This window comes from Microtus pennsylvanicus, chromosome X (genome assembly GCF_037038515.1).
Source record: "Microtus pennsylvanicus isolate mMicPen1 chromosome X, mMicPen1.hap1, whole genome shotgun sequence".
Classification (NCBI taxonomy): Eukaryota; Metazoa; Chordata; class Mammalia; order Rodentia; family Cricetidae; genus Microtus; species Microtus pennsylvanicus.
Genome location: NC_134601.1, coordinates 132,810,533 through 132,831,460, shown reverse-complemented (window position 1 = coordinate 132,831,460; position 20,928 = coordinate 132,810,533). Strand labels below are relative to the sequence as shown.

At 48.5% G+C, this 20,928-nt stretch overlaps 1 protein-coding gene across 1 annotated transcript in view; it reads right to left on the bottom strand.

Annotated features, from left to right (window-relative positions):
* Positions 1–104: 104 nt before the first annotated feature.
* Positions 105–20,928, bottom strand: part of Foxp3 (forkhead box P3) — a 21,777-nt gene continuing 953 nt past the window's right edge. Inside the window, exons 2-13 of the mRNA XM_075957899.1 lie at positions 14,949–16,911; positions 8,549–8,773; positions 7,918–8,022; positions 7,684–7,822; positions 6,706–6,793; positions 6,523–6,627; positions 5,691–5,778; positions 5,495–5,575; positions 2,226–2,376; positions 1,526–1,602; positions 1,014–1,115; positions 105–864 (exon numbers count right to left, since the gene is read on the bottom strand). Coding sequence (XP_075814014.1) covers positions 721–864; positions 1,014–1,115; positions 1,526–1,602; positions 2,226–2,376; positions 5,495–5,575; positions 5,691–5,778; positions 6,523–6,627; positions 6,706–6,793; positions 7,684–7,822; positions 7,918–8,022; positions 8,549–8,752 — 1,284 coding nt within the window. The 5' untranslated portion in view covers positions 8,753–8,773; positions 14,949–16,911 and the 3' untranslated portion in view covers positions 105–720. The remainder of the gene's footprint in view (positions 865–1,013; positions 1,116–1,525; positions 1,603–2,225; positions 2,377–5,494; positions 5,576–5,690; positions 5,779–6,522; positions 6,628–6,705; positions 6,794–7,683; positions 7,823–7,917; positions 8,023–8,548; positions 8,774–14,948; positions 16,912–20,928) is intronic.

Below are 20,928 nucleotides of genomic sequence, written 5' to 3'. Positions count from 1 at the left end.
TTGGGGTAGAGGACTGGGGTCAGTGGCAAGTGAGACATGGGGTAGATTTTGATGAGTCAGTGTGTATTCATGGAACTCAGGAGATACAGTGGAGGGGGCTGCATGTGTGTACATGTGTGAGTTCTGACAAGCTGTGACTTGATATTTTGGGGCATGGCATGAGACTGTGTATTACTAGTTATGCCTGTGTGGTTTTCTGGGATACAATCCTGAAGGTTCCGGTGCTGCTGTTGTGCAAGGGTCTGCATATGTGTGACAGTTAGTGCCCATGGTTCCCGATGTGGCTGTATGAGTCAGTAGGGCTGCAGTCACTATGCAACTTTGAGGGCAGGCGAATGTACCAAGGCAGGCTCTTTGTGTTTTAGGGTTTGGGTTGAGTCCAGGAGACAGGCTTATGACTGTGTGTCTGTGTCATTTTTCCACTTGGGAGTGGCCAACACAGGCTGTATGTATAGCTGGGTCTGAGGGGTTTTTGGCTGGAAAGCCTGTCTTGGGGCTAGGTTGGGGTAGGGGCTGGGCTGGGATTGGTGTCCCTCAGCCTTAAGGCGGAAGATATAATCCAGGAGGGTAGCTAGATAGGGAGCAGAGGCCCTGTCAGGCAAGACGGTGGAAACATCATTGCCTGGTCTCTGTAGATATGTCCAGGACTTGCCTCCTTGCCTCCACAGCCTCCGGTTTATGTTTTGGCCCCTGTCCATCTTCCTTTTCTTGGTTTTGAGGTCAAGGACAAGGATTGGAGCACTTGCTGGGGCGTTGGCTCCTCTTCTTGCGAAACTCAAACTCATCTACGGTCCACACCGCTCCCTTCTCACTTTCCACGCGCACAAAGCACTTGTGCAAGCTCAGGTTGTGGCGGATGGCGTTCTGTGGAAAGGGGGGTCAGGACCCCGGGCAGGGATGAGGTGGACAGTCAGGCAGTGAGTTCAGCAGACCTCAGCACTGACCTGTCCCTTTCCCGCGTGTGTTGCCCACCCTTGGAGCCGTCCCAGCCCCCACTGTAGGGAGGTGCTCACCTTCCAGGTGGCCGGGTGGTTTCGGAAGTAGGCAAACATGCGTGTGAACCAGTGGTAGATTTCATTGAGTGTTCTCTGCTTCTCTGGAGCTTCCAGGATGGCCTGGAAGTTGGAGTCAGGTGGAATGAGCAGGTTTCCTCAGAACTGTGCCTGAGGTGGGGGGGAGCCTACTCTAAGCTCTCTGCCTGGGATAGGTGTGTAGTTGTGGGTCAAGGGAGGGGAGGGAGAGGGAATGGGATGAGGCGTGGGGGCAAGGGTGAAGTTAGTAATGGGGTGGACAAAGGAAAGGATAGTCTCTAGTGTCACAATTTGGCTTGTACTGGCCTGGCTTGTGGTAGGTTTTTGGTTCAGGGATAGATCTGGGGTGAAGCTATCAAGAAGGATCACATCTTTGGGCTTCTCAGAGCTGAAGTTTGTTAATGCAGGATTCCACTCTCGGTGCAGAGAAATGCAGCAGCATAGGAGACAAGTACCCCCACCCCCAGCTGTGAGGTCTAGGCTGCCCTGCTTACCCATCGGATGAGGGTGGCATAGGTGAAAGGGGGCCTCATGTTATGGAACTTGAAATAGTCCATGTTGTGGAAGAACTCTGTCGAGGGTTTGGAATAGATCAGGCCCCGTGAGCTCCTCACACCTTGCCCTACCTTTGTCTCCACACTGAGTCCAAGGCCTGAAACCCTGCCATTAGCACCAAGGGTGGAGGGGGTGTCTATGATCACACACAGGTACTGTTTGCGGAGTGCCTGCCCGGAGCTGACTCCTGGCACCACTCTTGCCCAAACAGCTCTCCCCAGATTAAAAAGAAGTCAGGTAGCTTGTGCATCAGTTCAAGTAGCACAGCCAACATGACACCAAAGAGTTATTGTATCTGGTAAGTCCACAGCCCAGGCCTGGCAGGTGGGAATGGATTGGTTGGATGAATCCACTTGCTTCCCTTTGAGGCGAGGAAGAAGGGAGGGTTCTTTGGAATTAACTACGTCCCTCCCTCATGATGACCAAATGAAGTAGCACATGCCAAGATTAGGCATGGCTCCAGTCCCCAAAAGACACAGGGCTGGAGCTATGCATTTGTAACCATTGGAGGATTCTCGGCCTAATTTATCAGGTGCATTTTCCTCCCAGATGCTGGTGGGGGTGTGAGGGGAATGGGGAGCTCCTTTGTGCTCCCCTGACACCAATGGGGTCATCGGACAGGGTGCAGAGTACACTGACCTGGAAAGGTGCTGTTTCCATGGCTTCCCCAGAGGTGCCTCCGCACTGCAAACAGGCTGTCGGAAGCCTCCCGGGGTCCGGACCAGGCTGGAAGAACACTGCCCTGCGCGCTGGTGGCTACAATGCAGCAAGAACTCTTGTCCATTGAGGCCTGGGTGGATTTGGGAGAGAATAGTGATTGAGAGGCTTAAGCTTTAAATTTCATTTTCTCCTTTTCAAAATTCTTTTGTATTTTTATTATTAAACTTATTTTTGGACAATTTTGCACATGTCTGCAATACATACAGAGCACTTTCACCCTACTTCCTCCCCCTGTTGCTTCCTGTTTCCTCCCCACAAATCTTGCCCCTATTCATGTCTATTTATTTTGTTCAGAAATGATTATTATTAATTCTTAGAGATGGGGGTCTTACTATGTAGCCCTAGTTGGCCCAGAACTTACAGAAACTTACCTGCCTCTGCCTCCTGAGTGTACCCCCATGCCTTGTCTATTCATTTTATTTGTGTCTTACTAAATTATTTTTTCTGAGATAGTCTCACTATATATTTCTGGCTGGCCTTATACCTTCCATCCTCTTCTCTCTACCTCTGGTGTTCTGGGATTATAAGTGGGTGTCACTACAAAGTGGCTGCTATTTTATTTTATATTTTGGTTTTTTGAAACAGGGTCTCTCTGTGTAGTCCTGGCTGTCCTGGAGCTCACTGTGTAGACCAGGCTGCCCTCAAATTCACAAAAATCCACTTGCCTTTGCTTCCCAAGTTCTGGGCTTGAAGACATGTGCTACCGCACTGGTTTTCCATTTTACTTTTAAAAATGTTTGCTTGGTTGTGTTTGTTTGTCCAACCCATCTGTTTGTCTGCCTGCCCACCTGTCCATCCATCCATCTGTCCATCTACCCATCTGTCCATCCATCCATCCATCTGTCCATCCATCCACCCGTCCGTCCGTCCGTCCGTCCATCCGTCCATCCATCCATCCATCCATCCATCCATCCATCCATCCATCCATCCATCCATCTGTCTCTGTATCTATTTTTCTACTTACCTATGTATTTACCTATCTCTGTATCTATCTATCTCTGTATCTATCTATCTATGTATTTATCTACATATCTATCTAATCTCTCTACCTATGCAGGGTCTCATGTTGTGTAGTGCAGGCTAGTCTGCAATTTACTATGTTGCACAGGATGACCTCAAACTTGGGACACACTTGCCATATCAACCTCCCAAGTGCTGAGATTACTACCTAAGCCACTACTTAGTTTCCATTTTATTTTTATTTAAAAAATTGTTTTTCTGAGGCAGGGCCTCATGTCACCCATGCTGGCCTCTAGCTTATTCTGTATCATAGGATACAGAACTTGAACTCCTGATCCTTTGCCTCCACCTCTGGAGTGCTGGGACTATCGGTGTGAGTCATTATATCCTGCTTCCATTCTACTTTTATTTTAAATGAACAAAAATACTTTATGTGTATGGGCATTTTGTCTGCATGCATGTCTGCACCACATGCGTGCCTGGTGCCTGTGGAAGCCAGAAATGTGCACTGGATCCCAGTGGAACTTGAGTTAGAGAGAGTTGTGAACTGCCCCTGAAAGAGCAGCAAGTTCTCTTAATCCCTGATCCATCTCTCCAGTCCTCCAACCCCACTTTATTTTAAAATTTGCATTTACTCATTTGGTTCTATTTATATCTCGCTTGTCTCTATGTATGATGTGTGTACATCTACATGTTTGGATGTGTGTAAGTGCTGGTGCATGTGTAGAGATCACAGAGCAAGCTTGGGTGTTAGTCCTACCGTTTCACCTTGTTTGAGATAGGATCTCTTGTATGCCTCTACTTATGCCAGGCTAGCCAGCCTGTGAGCTCTGAGTTGCAGGATTCTCTTGTTTTTTTAGACAGGGTTTCACTATGTAGACCGGTCTGACCTGAATTTATAGAGCTCTGACTGCCTCTGTCTCCTCGGTGCCAGGTGCTGGATTTAAAGGCCTGTGCTACCATGCACAGCATTTTAGGTAATTCTGTTTCCACCTAAGTGCAAGGGGATTGCAGACTTGAACCTACTCTGCATCCGGTGTGGGTGCTAGGGTTCAACCTCAGAGCCTTTTACTTATACGGCAAGCACTTTTCCCATTGAACATTCTCCCCAACTCTGTTTATTTGGGGTTTTTTGTTTTGTTTTGTTTTTCAAGACAAGGTTTCTTTGTGTAGCCCTATCTGTCCTGGAACTCACTCTGTAGACCAGGCTGGCCTTGAACTCAGAGATCCACCTGCCACCCCCCTAGTGCTGGGATTAAAGGTGTGCGTCACCACCATCTGGCTATTTGTATTTTTTTTAAAAAAAACTTTTATTCTTCTCTCATATATCATGCCCTCAGTTTCGCTCCCCTCCACTCCTCCCAGTCCCTTCCTCCACATCCCCTCTCCCCCAGATCAACCCCTCCTCTGTTTCTGATACAGTAAGACTGGGCACAAGGCCCTCATATCATAAACGTGGCAACCCAGCATCTTTTAGAGATGAGGTCTCTATGTTAGTCAGGCTGGTTTTGAGTTCAAGGCTTCAAGTGATCCTCCTTCAAGTAGCTAGAACTACAGATGCATACGGTGTGTCTAGTGAGGTCAGTGTTTTCAAGAAGGCCACCACCCTCTTGTCACTTGCAGGCTGTGGTGGACCTCCATAAAGGGGCAGTGGGCATTTTGTTTAGAGTATAGTAGTGTGCATGCTATGAAGCCATAGATGCTGGGGCTGGGGATGAGCGGGGTCTGAATTGGGATCCCCTAGTATCCAACTGTGAATTTGGAAAAGTCCACTATGTCTTCTTGACCTCAGTGTCTTTATTTCGTTAGGATGACCGTGGTGGCTCCCTGCATTGTAGTATGGGAATGGAAAAAGTTCACATCGGCCAAGTGATTGGGACTGAGCGTGTGATGTGTGTGCTCACACGGGACCTACAGTATCCAGTGTTCTGAGGTTATTATCTTGAAATTGGAGTGTAGGGCCCTCCATTTTCTTTTTGCAGTGCTCCCTCTGAGTTTTGCCACTGGTGCATTGGGGTTACTGTCTGCCTTCTCTGTGTGCCTATTTATCATTGCTGGGAAAAGGCAGAACATGATGTTTTGGGGTCACAAGGTCAGAGGGTTTGTAAGCATATTGAGGAGGTGGCAATGGCCTGTACAGGCCAGGGCTTGCATATGAGAAGAGGTCATTTGGTCCTTAAGGGCCCCCAACAGTTGAGGTCTTCTGCCTCTGGACTTGGGGTACTCACCATAGCTGGAGCCTTTGACAGTGCCATCTTCCCAGCCAGGTGGGCCTGCATAGCACCCAGCTTCTCCTTTTCCAGCTCCAGCTGTGGGGATGTACACCAAAGTGAGGTCTCTACCTGGTCTTTCTTAGTCACCCCCTTGTCACCCCCTCCCTCCCTCAAGCCCTCCTTCCCCTTAACCACACCCTGCAGGCTTTACCTGCTGCTCCAGGGACTGCACCACTTCCCTCTGGAGGAGGCACTGTGCCTTGCCCTTCTCATCCAGGAGGTGATCTGCTTGGCAGTGCCTGAGCAAGGAGAAGGTTCCATGACCATGGTGGGAGGCCTCCTGGCTTGCTGTACCAACTAGACCCTTTGGGAGATTTCTCTTTAGAGTCTCAGTTTCCCTGCACTCAACCACACCCCTGTCCGTCTCTTTCTACCACACAGACTACTTTAAACATCCACTCTTCGGCAACTACTGGCTTTCCAGCCTGAGCTCAGAAAGGCACCGAGAGGCAGGATGGCATTTCAGGTGGTGGGCACAGCCTACGCAAAGGCCTGGCCGTACAGGAAGTACATCATTGCCAAGAGCTAGGTATGATTAGTGAAAGACAGAAGGAGAAGAGGACAGATAGAAAGCCGAGGGGAAAACAGCTACAGCTGTCGGGAAGAGCAGAAATTTGAGACTCAGTCATGTGTGTTGCATGAGGGAAAACAAGACAAAGCAGTTAGGTGTGCGGGTTCTGGAGCCTGGCCGCCTGGGTTCATATCCAACATTCATCACACAGGACCTTTGTTAGCTTAATTTACAATTCTGGTTGGCCTTAGTACCTTGGTGTATAAAATGGAGATAACTATCAGCATATACCTTTAGTATTATGTCTCATTCAAGTGAGGCAACCTGGGCCTAGAAAAGCCCAAGACCACAGAACCGGAGGGATAAAGTCTCAACCTTTACTACTTTGCATCCATCAGGACGATTCTGAGTTGACATGCACGGCAGACCTCGGTTCAGATACCAGAAGCCCATGGTTAGTCAGCCTACTCACTTGAGAAACTCTTCTGGCTCCTCAAAGACCTTCTCACAACCAGGCCACTTGCAGACTCCGTTGGCCAGCAGTGGATAGGATCCTTGCGGTGCAGCTAAGGGGTTGCTGGGGATGGGGGAGTACAGGATATCAGCAGAGGGGTGGGCAGAGAGAGCGGGGTTCTTCCCAGCACTGGCAACTTACTTATCTTTCCTGGGTGTACCCGAGCGTGGGAAGGTGCAGAGTAGAGCTGGCTCCCTGGACACCCATTCCAGACTGGCTACATTGATCCCTGTGGGTAGAGACGGGGTACTTTTGGGGCAGCAGGCTAGGTTCTGTAGCTGGTCCCAGAAGGCCTCTACCTTCCTGGACCTTTGAACACTGACTCACAGGACTCTGCTGTTCCCACAGAGCAGAACTTCTGACAGAGCAGCCTAAAGATGGCCATTGGTAAGTAATGACATATTTACTAATGGCAGCCATTTGTGGTTGTTAGCATTCTACGTCTTCAAGGTTCTAAGCCTGACAGTTTTTGGAGGTTGAAGTTTTCATGACTCTTAAGACCCCTCTAGGCTGGAGAGATGGCTCAGTGGTTAAGAGCACTGACTGCTCTTCTGGGGGAACCAGGTTCAATTCCCAGCATCCACATGACAGCTCACAACTGTCTGTAACTCCAGGATCCAACACACTCACAGAGACATACAGGCAAAACACCAATAAAATAAAAAAAAAAATAATGGCCAGGCAGTGTTGGTGCATGCCTTTAATCCTAGCACTTGGGAGGCAGAGGCAGGTGGATCTCAGTGAGTTTAAGGCCAGCCTGGTCTACAAAGTGAGTTCCAGAACAGCCAGGGCTGTTATATAAAGATACACTGCCTCACCGGGCAGTGGTGGTGCACCTTTAATTCCAGCACTCAGGAGGCAGAGGCAGGCAGGTCTCTGTGAGTTTGAGGCCAGCCTGGTCTACAAGAGTTAGTTCCAGGACAGGCTCCAAAGCTACAGATGAAACCCTGTCCTGAAAAACAAACAAACAAACAAACAAAAAAGATACCCTATTTCAAGAAACCAAAAGAAAAAAAAAGACCACCCCCTCGACCTCCATAGGACGGTAATTCAGAAAAGTTTATGTTATGTATGTTCAAAGATTCTGTGAAGCCATAGGGAGAAAGCTGAGATGTTTACCAGGTGGCAGGCCAGGCCGGGCCTTGAGGGAAAAGACTCCAGTGGCAGCAGAAGGTGGTGGGAGGCTGATCATGGCTGGGTTGTCCAGTGGGCGCACTTGTAGTACAGGGGTCTGAGCATGCGCATCCACAGTGGAGAGCTGAGGAACATATGGACCATGGCTCAGCCTAGCTTGGGCTTTGCTTCACAGTTTTCCTGTTTATTCCCTCTTCCCAGCCTGCTCAGGTTCCATACCTGATGCATGAAGTGTGGTCTGTCCTGGAGAAGTGCCTGCAAGTGGGGTGAGGGGCCCAGTCGGGCCCCAGAGGGTGCCACCATGACGAGGGGTACTGTAGGCAGCTGGAAGGAGAAGACAGATGCCGTAAGATGCTAGCCCTGCCCATCTTCACAGTTCTGTGTCCCATTCATCAGCTCTTCACTGAAGTTCCACGTGGTAGGAACTGTTAACATATCCAGTTCATAATGTGGGATCGGAGGCTCATGGAGACATTATTCACCAATGTCAAACAGTTTAAAGTGGTAGAGTTGGCCCCAACACTGTCACCTTATCTTACCTTTCTGGGCTTCAGCCATCTCCTCTTGTCACAGCAAAATGAGGACACAGGGCTATGCCCATGGGATCATAACAAGGTCTCCTTTTGGGACAAGGATTGGGAGGGTGGGGGAAGCCTAGATCTCTGAGGCCTGGGGAATGGGGATTTTTCTTGGCCCTATAACATCTGCATAAGTCAGACTTGCCTGGGACCCATAAACCACTTCCTGTGCCCCAGCCAGCGCCCCTCCTGCCACATGCCACAGTAAAGGTCGGCACCTATAGGCCCAGGTACCCCACCCTGCTTGCCCCTTTCTGGGCCCCGGGCCTCACCTGCAGCTGTGATGGTGGCAGAGGGTTCAAGGAAGAAGCGTGGGCCCCACCTCTCAGGTCCCGGCCTTGGAAGGTTCCCCCAGGACCCCTGGTCCCTAGGAGTTCTGAGCCCTTGGGTGCAGTCTTCCAGCTTGGCAAGACTCCTGGGGATGGACCAAGGGCCAAGGAAGGGGCCACGGGCTTGGCTGGCTTGGGGTTGGGCATTGGGTTCTTTTCAGAGGCAGGCTGCAGAGACAACAGTGGAATGGAGTCACGTGCATTCCAGGGACAGTGTAAGATATTCATCCACTTGAACCATTAAGGTAGCCTCTGATCTGAGCAGGTGTTGGCTAGGGTATGTCACAAAGGGCCCCATAACTATACCCCAAGCCATTACACACATACAGTCTACCCTGATATGTGTATGTGTATAAAACATAGATATATGTATATAGCCCCCACATGTACATGTCCAGCATACACCACACAACCCTGTTGTGAATGTGGGGCTATGGGGAGTCGGTTTGTGTCTGCACAGGCCACAGTCTCTGCCGATTCTGCTGGGGCTCATCTTAGATTCTCTTCTCATTATTTTATTCCAGTGACTTGGGCATGAGCTCAAAAGATTCAGCTGGATGCCACGAGAGGGAAGGTTCCAGGGAGCTAGCGGTACTAGTGAGAAGTCTACTGCAATAGTTTCGGCAAGTTGATGCTGCTGCTGTCAGCCTGGATAGTAGCAGAGGAGCTGGTAGGAAGTGGCTGGATACTCAGTCTCTTTTGAAGACAGCCAGGAAAAGTTGCTGGAAGCTTGGATGTCGGAGATGAGAGAAAGCATCAAGATGACGTCTAGGGTTTGGCATTAGCAGCTATCACACAGTGGGCATTACGAGAGATGGAGGATGGAGGAGCAGGGCTTGCAGTGATGTTAGTCAGATGTGGCTAGACGCAAAGGTAAGCATTTGATGCATGGGCAAACATGCAGGTAGGTAACTGAATTCAAGACTGCAGAACTCAGGGCCACAGCGGAGCTTAGTTAGTCTTCTCTGGGCTTTTGTCCTGCATGGAGTTAGCATGGCAGGTGCCAAAAAAAAAAAGGGACAGGATTTCTTGATCCAGGGCCCTTGGGAGCTCCCCAAATTAGCCACATCCCTACGTGCCCCAATCTCTGCTCTTCAAGCTTGGAATTCATACACCATCACTTTTTCCCTTAGCCATACCTCAGTCTTCTGTGTTCTCCTCAAACCCTACATGGTGACCCAGGCCCCGCTGGTGAGCCCCAGTAACTTACAGCCCCTGAGGGGCCTGGCTTTTGTTTTTCGGGATCTTACAGTTCTAGTCAGAGAGGCAACCGGATCTTCAAATGACTATATAATTCTACCCCCTTTTAATTAAAGGGATCCCCAGGTTCATAATTCTTAGTCTCTCCATAGCCTTGGACCTCTTTTTCTTTCTGGACAGGGTCTCATGTAGACTGGACTGACCTGGAACTCACTATATAGCCAGATTGTCCTTGAACTGTTTGCCTTTGTTTTCTAATTACTGGAATTACAAGTCACAATCCAGGCTGATGTCTCCACATCTTTCTCTAGAAAGTATGTATCCATGTCTACAGTTCATAGACTCCCAGCTCTATCTATCTGCACATGTGTGTATGCCATCCTCTTGTCTACTGTACTACATGGGTATACAGCTTCTGAAAACAGCCAGGGGAGCACAGAAGTGTTCTGGAAGGCAATTGCTTCTTTGCTATCATGTTATGGGGATTGTCAGAACTGTGGTCCTGGAAGAGATTGGTTTGAGTTTAGTATGGAGGTATTAAAATTGTAGTGTCTCATGGATTAAAATAGTAGTATGAGAACCAGGAGTCTGTGGAGGCTGAGAACACAGGCTTCATAGAACAGTGAGGAGAAGAGGAGCTGAAAGACCGAAGGAAGGCAGGCAGCCATGAGGTGATGCTTCTCCAAGAAAAAGAGCAGCAAAGAAAACAACCAGAAACTGGGAGAAGGCCAGGAAGAGATGACAGAAGGAGTCAACCCTGCTGACATCTTGACTTTGGCCTTCTAGCCTCAAAACTGTGCCACGATAAACTATGCTGTATAAGTCACCCAGTTTGTGATACTTCTTCACAGCAGTCCAAGCAAATGTGTATTAAGTTCCGTGAGTAGAATTTTCCACCATAGTGGCTTAGCCCTCATGGGTGGACCATGGTCACTTTCGAAGCAGTATGGATATTTGGCCAGAACTTATAAGAAATTTCCTCCCTAAACATTTCTGGAACTGGTATGACTCTGGGGAGCATCAGCACATTCTCAGAAAGGGCACTTAAATTGGATATGGTCTGTCTAGTGGTAGTAGGGACCTGGAGGGCTGGGCTGGCCAGCCAGCTTCCTGCACTGTCTGTTGGGGCGTCCCTTTTTGACTGTTTCTCAGAAGCTGCATGGAGGTTGTTTCTGGGACATAGAATATGTTTTCCTATCGGGGTCTACATCTGGGCCCTGTTGTCACAACCCCGACTTGGCCAGACTTTTCTGCCATTGACGTCATGGCGGCCGGATGCACCGGGCTTCATCGGCAACAAAGAGGAAGAGAAGGGGGCAGACAACCCACCCCACAGGTTTCGTTCCGAGAACTGACTGATCCATCCTGTAGCCGGATAGGCCCAGGGTGGGTGCAAGCGGATGTGGTAGGTGACGTCCATCTGGCCACCATGTAAACCCCAGGTTCTGTGGATCCTGTATTTCTTGGATGTCAGAGGGGCCCAAGGTTGAACACTTGGTGAGTGTTAGGCAGGCCTCATGGTTATTGGGACCCGTTGGGTCTTCAAATGGTACAGTAACCGAAACCTGGAACCATAGGATCTCATTTCTTAGAGCCAATGGATTTCAGGATGTCAGGAACACAGACTTTGTAGGGTGCCTGGATTCACCTCCTCACCATGTGGACCATTCTGAGTCCAAAGAAATGGGAGCCATGTAAAGGCCAGGAAGCCCAAAACTCTATAAGGCCTCTTGCTGGGCCTGGGATGTCAACAAGTTCTCCTCAGTTTCCTTCCCAATAAAGAAAGAGGATTAGAAGGACCCTCATGTGTCCTGATCTGCAGGCCAGGCTTTGCCCTCCTTTCTAGTTTGGGACAGTAACAAAGTTAGTACATACAAAATGCCGAGCAAAATGTCTGACTGGGAAATGGACACTTACATATGACTCCAGCCCCCCTCTCCTGGGACACTGCTCCCCAAATCATAACATCCTACCACAGATGGTAACACGAGGAAGACATTTGGCCTGGGATTCGTGGAAAGAGCACACCACCACGCTCTTTGGCAAAACCTCAGAATAGTGGTCCCCAGGACCCAGCACCAACTCTGAGGACACAGTGCTCCTGATACTCCTCCATCATTGCTAGTCTCTGGTTGGCTAGGGCTTCCAACTGACTCACTGGCCCAGGGTTTGTGAGGCTTGGCCCCATGCCATGATTATGGACCATCTTGCTCAAATCTGGCTCCAACTTGTGAGAAGGCAGAAGAGGGACTGGCACTTCCTGATAACTGCTTCCTGGGTACCAAGGGATAAACTGAGGCCACAGTGGGGGATGGCCAGAGGCACGGTCCCACTGAGATTTCTGAGATCGGAGCTTGTGTTTAACTGATACAACATCTCTGTGAGGCCTGGGAAGAATATGGGATGGAGGAAGGCCAGGGTCTTTCTGGCCTGTGTCTGGGGTAAATCATACATACATAATACACACATCCATCCAGCCTGTGTATGCACGTGCACATGTGTGTATGAATAAAGACATGGGGAAACAGACATGGAGGAAGCTACAGGTATAGAGAGAGATAGACACAGAGACATGAGATGGAACAGAAATAGATCGCAGAGAGAGACAATGAGAGCTATGAGAAATACTGACAGAGAAATAACGAGAAAAAGAGTGAAAGAGATAGAGAGGGGATTGACCCAAATGATCACTGGCCTCTGGCTGGAGGACTAATGCCCCTAGGTGCCAGAGACATCCATGGCTGGTATTGAATTGTTTTGCAAAGCAACATCAGAAAAGTATTGCCCTTGTACAATAGATAGTAAGGATCAGAGCAGAGTTAAAAGCGTTGGCATAGGTCTGCATAGAGACGATGGGATTTGCAATGAATGTAACATTTCAACATGAGGAATAGTGCAGGCGAGATTACTAAATGCTTCTGAGACAATCAGGAGACAATCAAGTGACTGGGTTGAATGATCAGACTACTTTCCCACCAGTACCTCTGCCCACTTGAAATGTCACCATTATCACCTGCTCTAGAATAATCTCCAGACCCACTGAAGACAACCGTTTTAATGTCTGTCATTGTGTGTTCCGCAATCCTCAGAAAGCTCCTCTGAGGTAGGTATTATTATACCCCCCACAGTGCATACAAGGAAATGGAGGGACAGAGAGGTTAAGTGCTGGTTCACATTCACACAGATGACTTGAGGTGAGGCTACATTGTTCCAGACAGTCTGGCTCCAGTACCCACACTTGTGAAAATGGAAAAAATGAAGCCATAAAGGAGACTGGAAGCCAGTATGGGGTGAACAGTTATTTCATTTTCAAGTGACAAAAGACTTTTAAACACAAAGCCATAGAGAGAAGCCACATGAGAAAAGAGTAATCTGAATACATAAAACACGTGCATTACAAAGCACAATAAATAGAAAAAAGCAAATGATAGGGTATGGTGGCCTGTGCCTTTAATCGCAGCACTCGGGAGGCAGAGGCAGATGGATGGATCTCTGTGAGTGAGGTCAGCCTGGTCTACACAGTGAGTTCTAGGCCAGCCAGGGCTATAGAGTGGGACCCTCTTTCAAAACAAAAACACAAAAGCACACAAATGGAGCTGGAGAGATGGCCCAGTGGTTAAGAGCACTGAATGTTCTTCCAGAGGTGGCTTCAATTCCCAGCATCCACGTGGCAACTCACAACTATCTGTTAACTCTAGTCCCATGGGATCCCACACCCTATTCTGGCCTCTGTGGGCACCAGGCATGCATATGGTGCACATGCAGGCAATACAGACATACCCATAAAATAAATAAAATGAAAATACATATATCCACAAATGATGAATTTGGAGCAAATGTTTGCTATAACGTATAGCCAATAGAAAGTTATTGTCTTTTCCAAATTAAGATCTGTAGGAAAAAAATCTTGTTACTCTATTAGGAGTACAACTCTTCTCCGCAAAGCACAAATGGCCAATCATCATTAAAAGTCACCAAAGAATGTAAAATTTGACAATATAGCAATTTTTACTTATGATGGTAAAAGATTAAAAATGGTAACAGCCACCTAAGGTTAGCTTGCATAGAAACAATAGAAAACAAGGCAGCACTTTGGAAACGCAATTCGCGGAGAGAACAACAACAAAAAGCCTTAAAAATGCACAGCCTTCTTCCCCAGCTACTCCATCTTCAGGGTCCAAGGGGTCTGTTGTGCGTCTTCGTAATTAGATGAAACCTGAATGTCCAACCACCAGCACTCAGTTCAGGCAATTCAGAGTGTGGTGTGAGGGCAGTCAGGGCAGACATAAAAGATCACATGCTCATTTTTTAAAGTATGCTACAAAAATGGTATTGATTGAATAAAGCAGGAACAAACCCCACATACAGCATGATTCTAATTTGTTTAAAAATACGAACAGCTCACAGTGAGAACTTACCATATACCAGTCACTCACAGGGCCACACGACTAAGCCTGGAGACACGAGCTCACCCTAGTCCTGAACTGTCTGTCCTCCACGGACATGCATTCTGGTCACAGTCACACAGTCCTTTGCTAAACCATGGTTGACCGTGCTGTGAAGTGCCTTTGTCAAGGGACACAAGCAAAAGAGCAATCACATGCTAAGACCGACCTGCCTGCTCACAATCCTCCTTTTGGGAAATGGAGCCCTCGAGCCATTATTAGTAAGTGCCAGTGGTGCACACCTCTGTGCTGGGTGGAAAAGCAGGTGAAGTAGGTGAGGAGAGAGAGAGAGAGAGAGAGAGAGAGAGAGAGAGAGAGAGAGAGAGGTGGGATACAGCTGCTCAGGATGGAAGGGACAGGGAATATAGGCAGAGCCTTGGAAAGACATGGACAGAGAGTGGGCATTCAAGGGAGAAAGAAAGGGACAGACAAGGAAACAGTGAGACAGGAAAAGAAGTGGGGGCATTAAGAGGAAAGAAACAAGATGCAGTTCAAGTTTCTAGTTCCAGCTGGACAACACTTCAAGTTCCCAAAGCTTTGGCATTCATAGAGACCGGCGGTTGATTAGCATCTTTAAAAAAATCCTGTCCATCTGTGTATCAAACAATCAGTTTTCTTCTTTATGCCCCCAGCTAAGGACTGACTGCGCCACCTCTCTGGCACTTCCGATAAATAGCATTAGTTTCAAAAGTCCTTACCTGGAGTTCACAGTGGCTGGGTGTTCCCAGCTGGACTCGAGGGCTCCTGACCCGCAGCTGCTCTCTCCCTGCTACTTTCTCCAGCAGAGCTGTGTCTGGTGGGGGAGAGCAGGGACACTCACCTTGGTGCAATGGACTGACAGAGAAGGATCAGCCTGGCTTGTGGGAAACTGCCACATTATCAAAAACAACTTTGCTTTTATACCGAGAAGAAAAACCACGGCGTGGAAGCCGCAGACCTCTCTCTTCTAATAATCCAATTTTTTTTGATGAGTGTGTGTGCTGATAATCACAGGGTGGGGGGGGTTCTCATAGTTTTTTTTTCTCTCTCTCTCGCTTTGTTTATTCTTTTCTTATGAGACTTAAACGGAAATTTTGAAATTTTGGGTTTTTTCTTTGCCCTTTACAAGTCATCTGAAAATATGATTTCTTCCCCTCACGACAGAGGTAAAAGGTATCAATGAGATAACAGGGCTCATGAGAAACCACAATTTCTTAAACAAAAGTGTGTAGAGTCAGAAAAAAAAGGAAAATAACTCAAAACCCAAAGGCATCCCGAGATAGGTAGAGACACCATTCTGTGCACGGGAGGATGCTTGAGGACCACTGGGTTGAAAAGAAGACGGGATATGAAGCCCAGCATTTGGATGGGAAACACCAAAGAAAGAGATGGACTAGTGCTTGGTTTCCACAGGCTTTGTCCTGCCTCAGGCCTCCGTTTTTCCTCAGGTAGAATGGTCCCCATCATTCATGTCACCAAAGGTTGGGAGATCTGGACACTTTTGTAGCCTTTCTTTCCATAGAAGACAAGAGGCGTGCAATGCAGTTCATGGAGAAAGAAAGTGGGGTGTACTCCTACCACAAATTCACAGAATCAACAAGTCTCAGAATCACTGGCTCCTAGAATCTGCTGAGAGTCTCCCCGTGAGGAGGAAAGGATCTCCACATTGATGTTTATGCTTGAGCGCTCTGACCCACCAGCCACCCACCTGCAAACAGCCCCAAAGGCCCCATACTAATGCATCCAACTTCACAACAAAGGGCTAGGGGAAGAAAGTCACTTTGCTTAACTTGAACAAGGCATCTGGTTCCATCCTTAGTATCACAAAAACGAGATTAAGAACAATTAAGAACAAAAAGTCATACACAAGGTAGCCCAAGGTTCCCATCCTGTCAGGAACAATATAGCCATAGCCTGATGATTCTGAACCCCCGCCCCCCCAAGCCTCGGTGACATTCTACTTTGAAAAGCTCCAGTTTCACCCAGTTTAGTAACACACGCCAGTAATCCCAGTATCCAGGAGGCTGAAGCAGAAGGATCAAGAGTTTAAGGCTGCCTGGGGCTATAAAGCCAGATTCTGTCTCAAAAACCTAAACAACAAAAGGAAAGCAAAGCTACAGTTTGCAAAGATTTAAGGATTCTAAGTAACTGTCATACTTTTGGTAGCCAACATTTATGTAGAATTGTCCACATTCCAGCCACAGAGCCGAACATTTCCCCAAACAATACGCTCCCTTTGGGGTCCATTTCATCATTACTGTATTGCTATTATACCGAGAAGGAAAATGGAGGTGCAACTTGCCCAGGATCACAAAGATGGAAAATAGGGATCCTTATCACTGAGTTCTGAAGTGCCCAGTTTTCCTGAAGCCAACAGTGTCGGGTTTAATTTCTAGGATTCGGTGGCAAGGAAGTTCTGGGATTTGGAGACTTCTGGAGCTCGATGCTTGTGAGCACTTAAGGTTTTTCTACAAGGTTTTGGCAGCTGCATTTCCTCACTTTGGCACAGATCTGCTCCTTCCAACCACCGCTTGACACAGATCAGTCTCTACAGATTTCTCCTGACAAGGCACAGTCAAGGTCAAGAATTCCAGCTTTTGATGCCCCGGCACCCTGCAGAGCTTAGAGTTCCAGCTGTCCAGCTGCGCCCACCGCGACCTCTTTGCAAGACTGACTTCAGGCCTGAGGAAGAGAAAGTAGAAATATGTTTTTTATTCACATACTTAATCTAGTGGCCAATACCCACTCCCTTTACCGGTTTCTTTCTTTGCCCCCTTTTTCCTTATCCCCTATCTTCTAAGGTCCACCCCCCCCCACACACAAAGAGAGTGACTTTTCTCAACCTACCTCACCTTTTTAGAAAAGACAAGCGTGGAACTGATGGCCTGGCTTTGTAAAGACAAAAGGGGAAAAAAGCGAATAGAAAAAAAAGAAGACCTAAAAATATCAGCCAACAACAACAACAACTATTGAAAAAAAAAAACCCTCAACCCTCCCTACCATTATCTCAAAGCAAAACTTTCACTGGTTGGGGCTTCTAGGTTGGTGGGACATATCTAAGACCAAACATGGCCTGTGTGGTGGTTGGAAGCCGAGGGAGGTACCAAGGTGAGAGGGAGGTACGGAGGTGGGATGAGGTCCTCTTTCTTACTTTGGAGGTCTGCAGAGATCCTAGGAGCTTAACAGATGTGGCTGTGTGAGGGAGGGGGCAGGGGAGGGGTGAAGCACATACCTAACAGGGAGTCCTAGGCAGCTGACTGTAGGTGTACCCCAAGGTTAATGATCCCTACTCCTTGTATACTTGAACCCGAATAGTCCCTGTATCTTCTATATGACTGAGACAGTTCCAGTTCCCCACCCTAGCACCTGTCTCTTTCTGGAATAGGTGCTTGCTTTCTCAGGGTTCATGGTGTGGTCTGCATCCTCCTTTATATCCCTGTGACCATCTCCCCCTTACTGCCACTCCGTGAGAAAGACTGGACAGAGAGGTTGCAGGAGAAGTGAATGAGGATTAGTAGTGACACAGATTCCCAGGAGGCTACATGAGTGGGCCTTGGCTGCGGGAGGGTTGAGGTTTTTGAAGCTGAAAGCCAGGATCTTTGCAGAAAAAGGGTTGGGGGTCAGGTTATCAGAGGGCAGAATCTCCTCTCCACCTTAACTGTATCTGCCCATGTAGGATGCTGGGGAAGAGAATCTGGAGGGCTGGGGGTTGAAGATGAATGGGTAGAATTGAACAGGTCAGGGAAAGTCCCCAGGGAAAGGGATCTTTGATACAGACCCCGCACAGGTGAGGAAGAGAGCCATGGAGAGACCCGAAGAAATGGAGGGAAGGGCCAATGTGGATTGCACGACCTGAGGTGAGTGTACTGGATTTGGGCAGCGTCAGGAAGGAGTCTGGTGTAGTTGAAGTGAGCGAAAGCAAGAGGAGCAGGAGGTAAGGTCAAAGGTTATGCCTTTTACAACATGGTGAAGGTTTGGCTTTTTCTCTAAGTCGGGAGGAAGCCGTGGGAGTGTTGGGAGCAGAGGAGGGACATCACTGTCAGTATTTAAGAGGATACCTTAGATTTCCGAGTGTGGAATAAGGGTGTAGGCACATGGGGCATAGAGCAAGAAGGAGGAGGCTACTACAGTAGCCCAGGTGACTGGCACTGGTGTTGGTTCTATTGGTAGACTGGTAGTGAAAAGACAGATTTGGCATTTTAAAAAATGGTGCTAGAGATGGGGGCCCATACATTTGCCAGGAAGTGATTTATCACTGAGCTGCACCTAACCATTCTTTAAAAGACAAGGTCACACTTGTAGCCTAGGCTGGCCTTGAATTCAGTGATCCTCCTGCCTCAGCCTCCTGAGTGTTGAAATTACAAGTATGCATCACCATATACTGCTTGGGAAATGCTTTGGATAGATAACCAAAAGGATTTGCTAAATAATGAGACTCAAAAGCAAGACCAGGGCACACACAGCTGATGCCTAAAAAATGGGCAGCTAGGATGGAGTCCTCAGATTATTTGTCACCTTCAACTTTCAGGTGGGAAAAAAAGCTCTACCTTGTTTAAATCTTCATCATTTCATTATCCTTCTGCTATTTGTAGCTGAACATATTCCTTTCATGACTCTGGACACAGACTGGAGGAGCAGAGAGACTACAAGGGGCCGAGGGATGGCCTTCCTGTTACGGGTATTGTGAAGGCTAGAGAAAAGCATCCCCTGAAGCCGGCACAAGGCAGACAGTAAGTCCTAATAAGCAAGATGGAAAGGATGACGTGTGAATGAACATGCTAGCAGAATCTATTCCATCCCCATAGGAATGAGATGTCAAAGGGAGAATGAAAGAACTAGATGAGACAGCACTCTGGGCAGAGGAGATGGTCTCCGCAGAGATGGGGAAAAAAAAGTGGGGAGAGGAAGCCACTGTGGGGTGTAAAGTGTCAAAATGAGCAAGAAGGGCAGCATTAGCCTGACTCTATCCACTGGTCACATACTGTCAGGGCCAATGTCTACTGAGTGCAAGTTAGAAAACGCTAATCCTTCAAAGACTTCTATTTCCTATGTTGTGATTGATTTTTTTCCAATGGTTCCAAGTTGGGAACTTTAAGGAACAATCAAGAGCGGTTTGGGCTAGTTGCGCTGCTCACAAAAAGGCTGGGAGGTATTTGTGTGTGTGTGTGTGTGTGTGTGGGTGGGTGGGTGCAGGACACATCCAGGGACTGATGGCAGAGCTGTTTTGTGTGTGTGTGTGTGGGGGGGTGCGGGACACATCCAGGGACTGATGGCAGAGCTGTTTTGTGTGTGTGTGTGTGGGGGGGGGGTGCGGGACACATCCAGGGACTGATGGCAGAGCTGTTTTGTGTGTGTGTGTGGGGGGGTGCGGGACACATCCAGGGACTGATGGCAGAGATGTTTTGTGTGTGTGTGTGGGGGGGGGTGCGGGACACATCCAGGGACTGATGGCAGAGATGTTTTGTGTGTGTGTGTGTGTGGGGTGCGGGACACATCCAGGGACTGATGGCAGAACTGTTTTGTGTGTGTGTGTGTGTGTGTGTGTGTGTGTGGGTGCAGGACACATCCAGGGACTGATGGCAGAGCTGTTTTGTGTGTGTGTGTGTGGGGGGGTGCGGGACACATCCAGGGACTGATGGCAGAGCTGTTTTGTGTGTGTGTGTGTGTGTGGGGGGGGTGCGGGACACATCCAGGGACTGATGGCAGAGCTGTTTTGTGTGTGTGTGTGTGTGTGTGTGTGGGTGGGTGGGTGCAGGACACATCCAGGGACTGATGGCAGAGCTGTTTTGTGTGTGTGTGTGTGTGGGGGTGCGGGACACATCCAGGGACTGATGGCAGAGCTGTTTTGTGTGTGTGTGTGGGGGGGGGGGTGCGGGACACATCCAGGGACTGATGGCAGAGATGTTTTGTGTGTGTGTGGGGGGGGGGTGCGGGACACATCCAGGGACTGATGGCAGAGATGTTTTGTGTGTGTGTGTGTGGGGGGGGTGCGGGACACATCCAGGGACTGATGGCAGAGCTGTTTTGTGTGTGTGTGTGTGTGGGGGGTTGCGGGACACATCCAGGGACTGATGGTAGAACTGTTTTGCTTTGGTCTCACACTACCGTGCAATGTTGGCTTTTAGGGGCTCTGGAAATTCGCGGGGTCATAGGGAGTCGTGGAAGGATAGGGAGAAAGGAAATCCATTCCCAGAGGCCTAGTCATTTTATTGGCTGCCTGAATTCTGATTCTATGCTCAACCCCTCAGTAGCTCAGGCTGTCCATGCACCTTCTTTCCACTCTAACCTACGTATTTGGCCACTTACACTTTCCTTTACATCACCAACACTACCTTCCTTGGCTTTGTTTTCCCATTTTGCCTCTAGAGTCTCCATCCGGCTACATTATCCCGTTTAGGCATTGGTTAATCCCATACAGGCACTGCCGGGAGACTCACAGTCTTCACCCTGGCTCCCCATCTCTTTCTTGCTCCCACCTCCACTCTTTACATGCCCAAGGGCTCTTCCCCTTTACAGTCCCGCCTCCGTGTTTGCCCACACAATATCTTCCAGCCTCTTTTTGGTCTCTGTATTGGCTAGATTCACCCTGTTACCGCCCCTTGAAGCCACAGTGCACTCTCACAAGACTCTCCATTGGCTCAATGCTATCATTATCGTCATCCTGCCTCTACATCATTCGCGTGCAGTTCTCCATTGGCT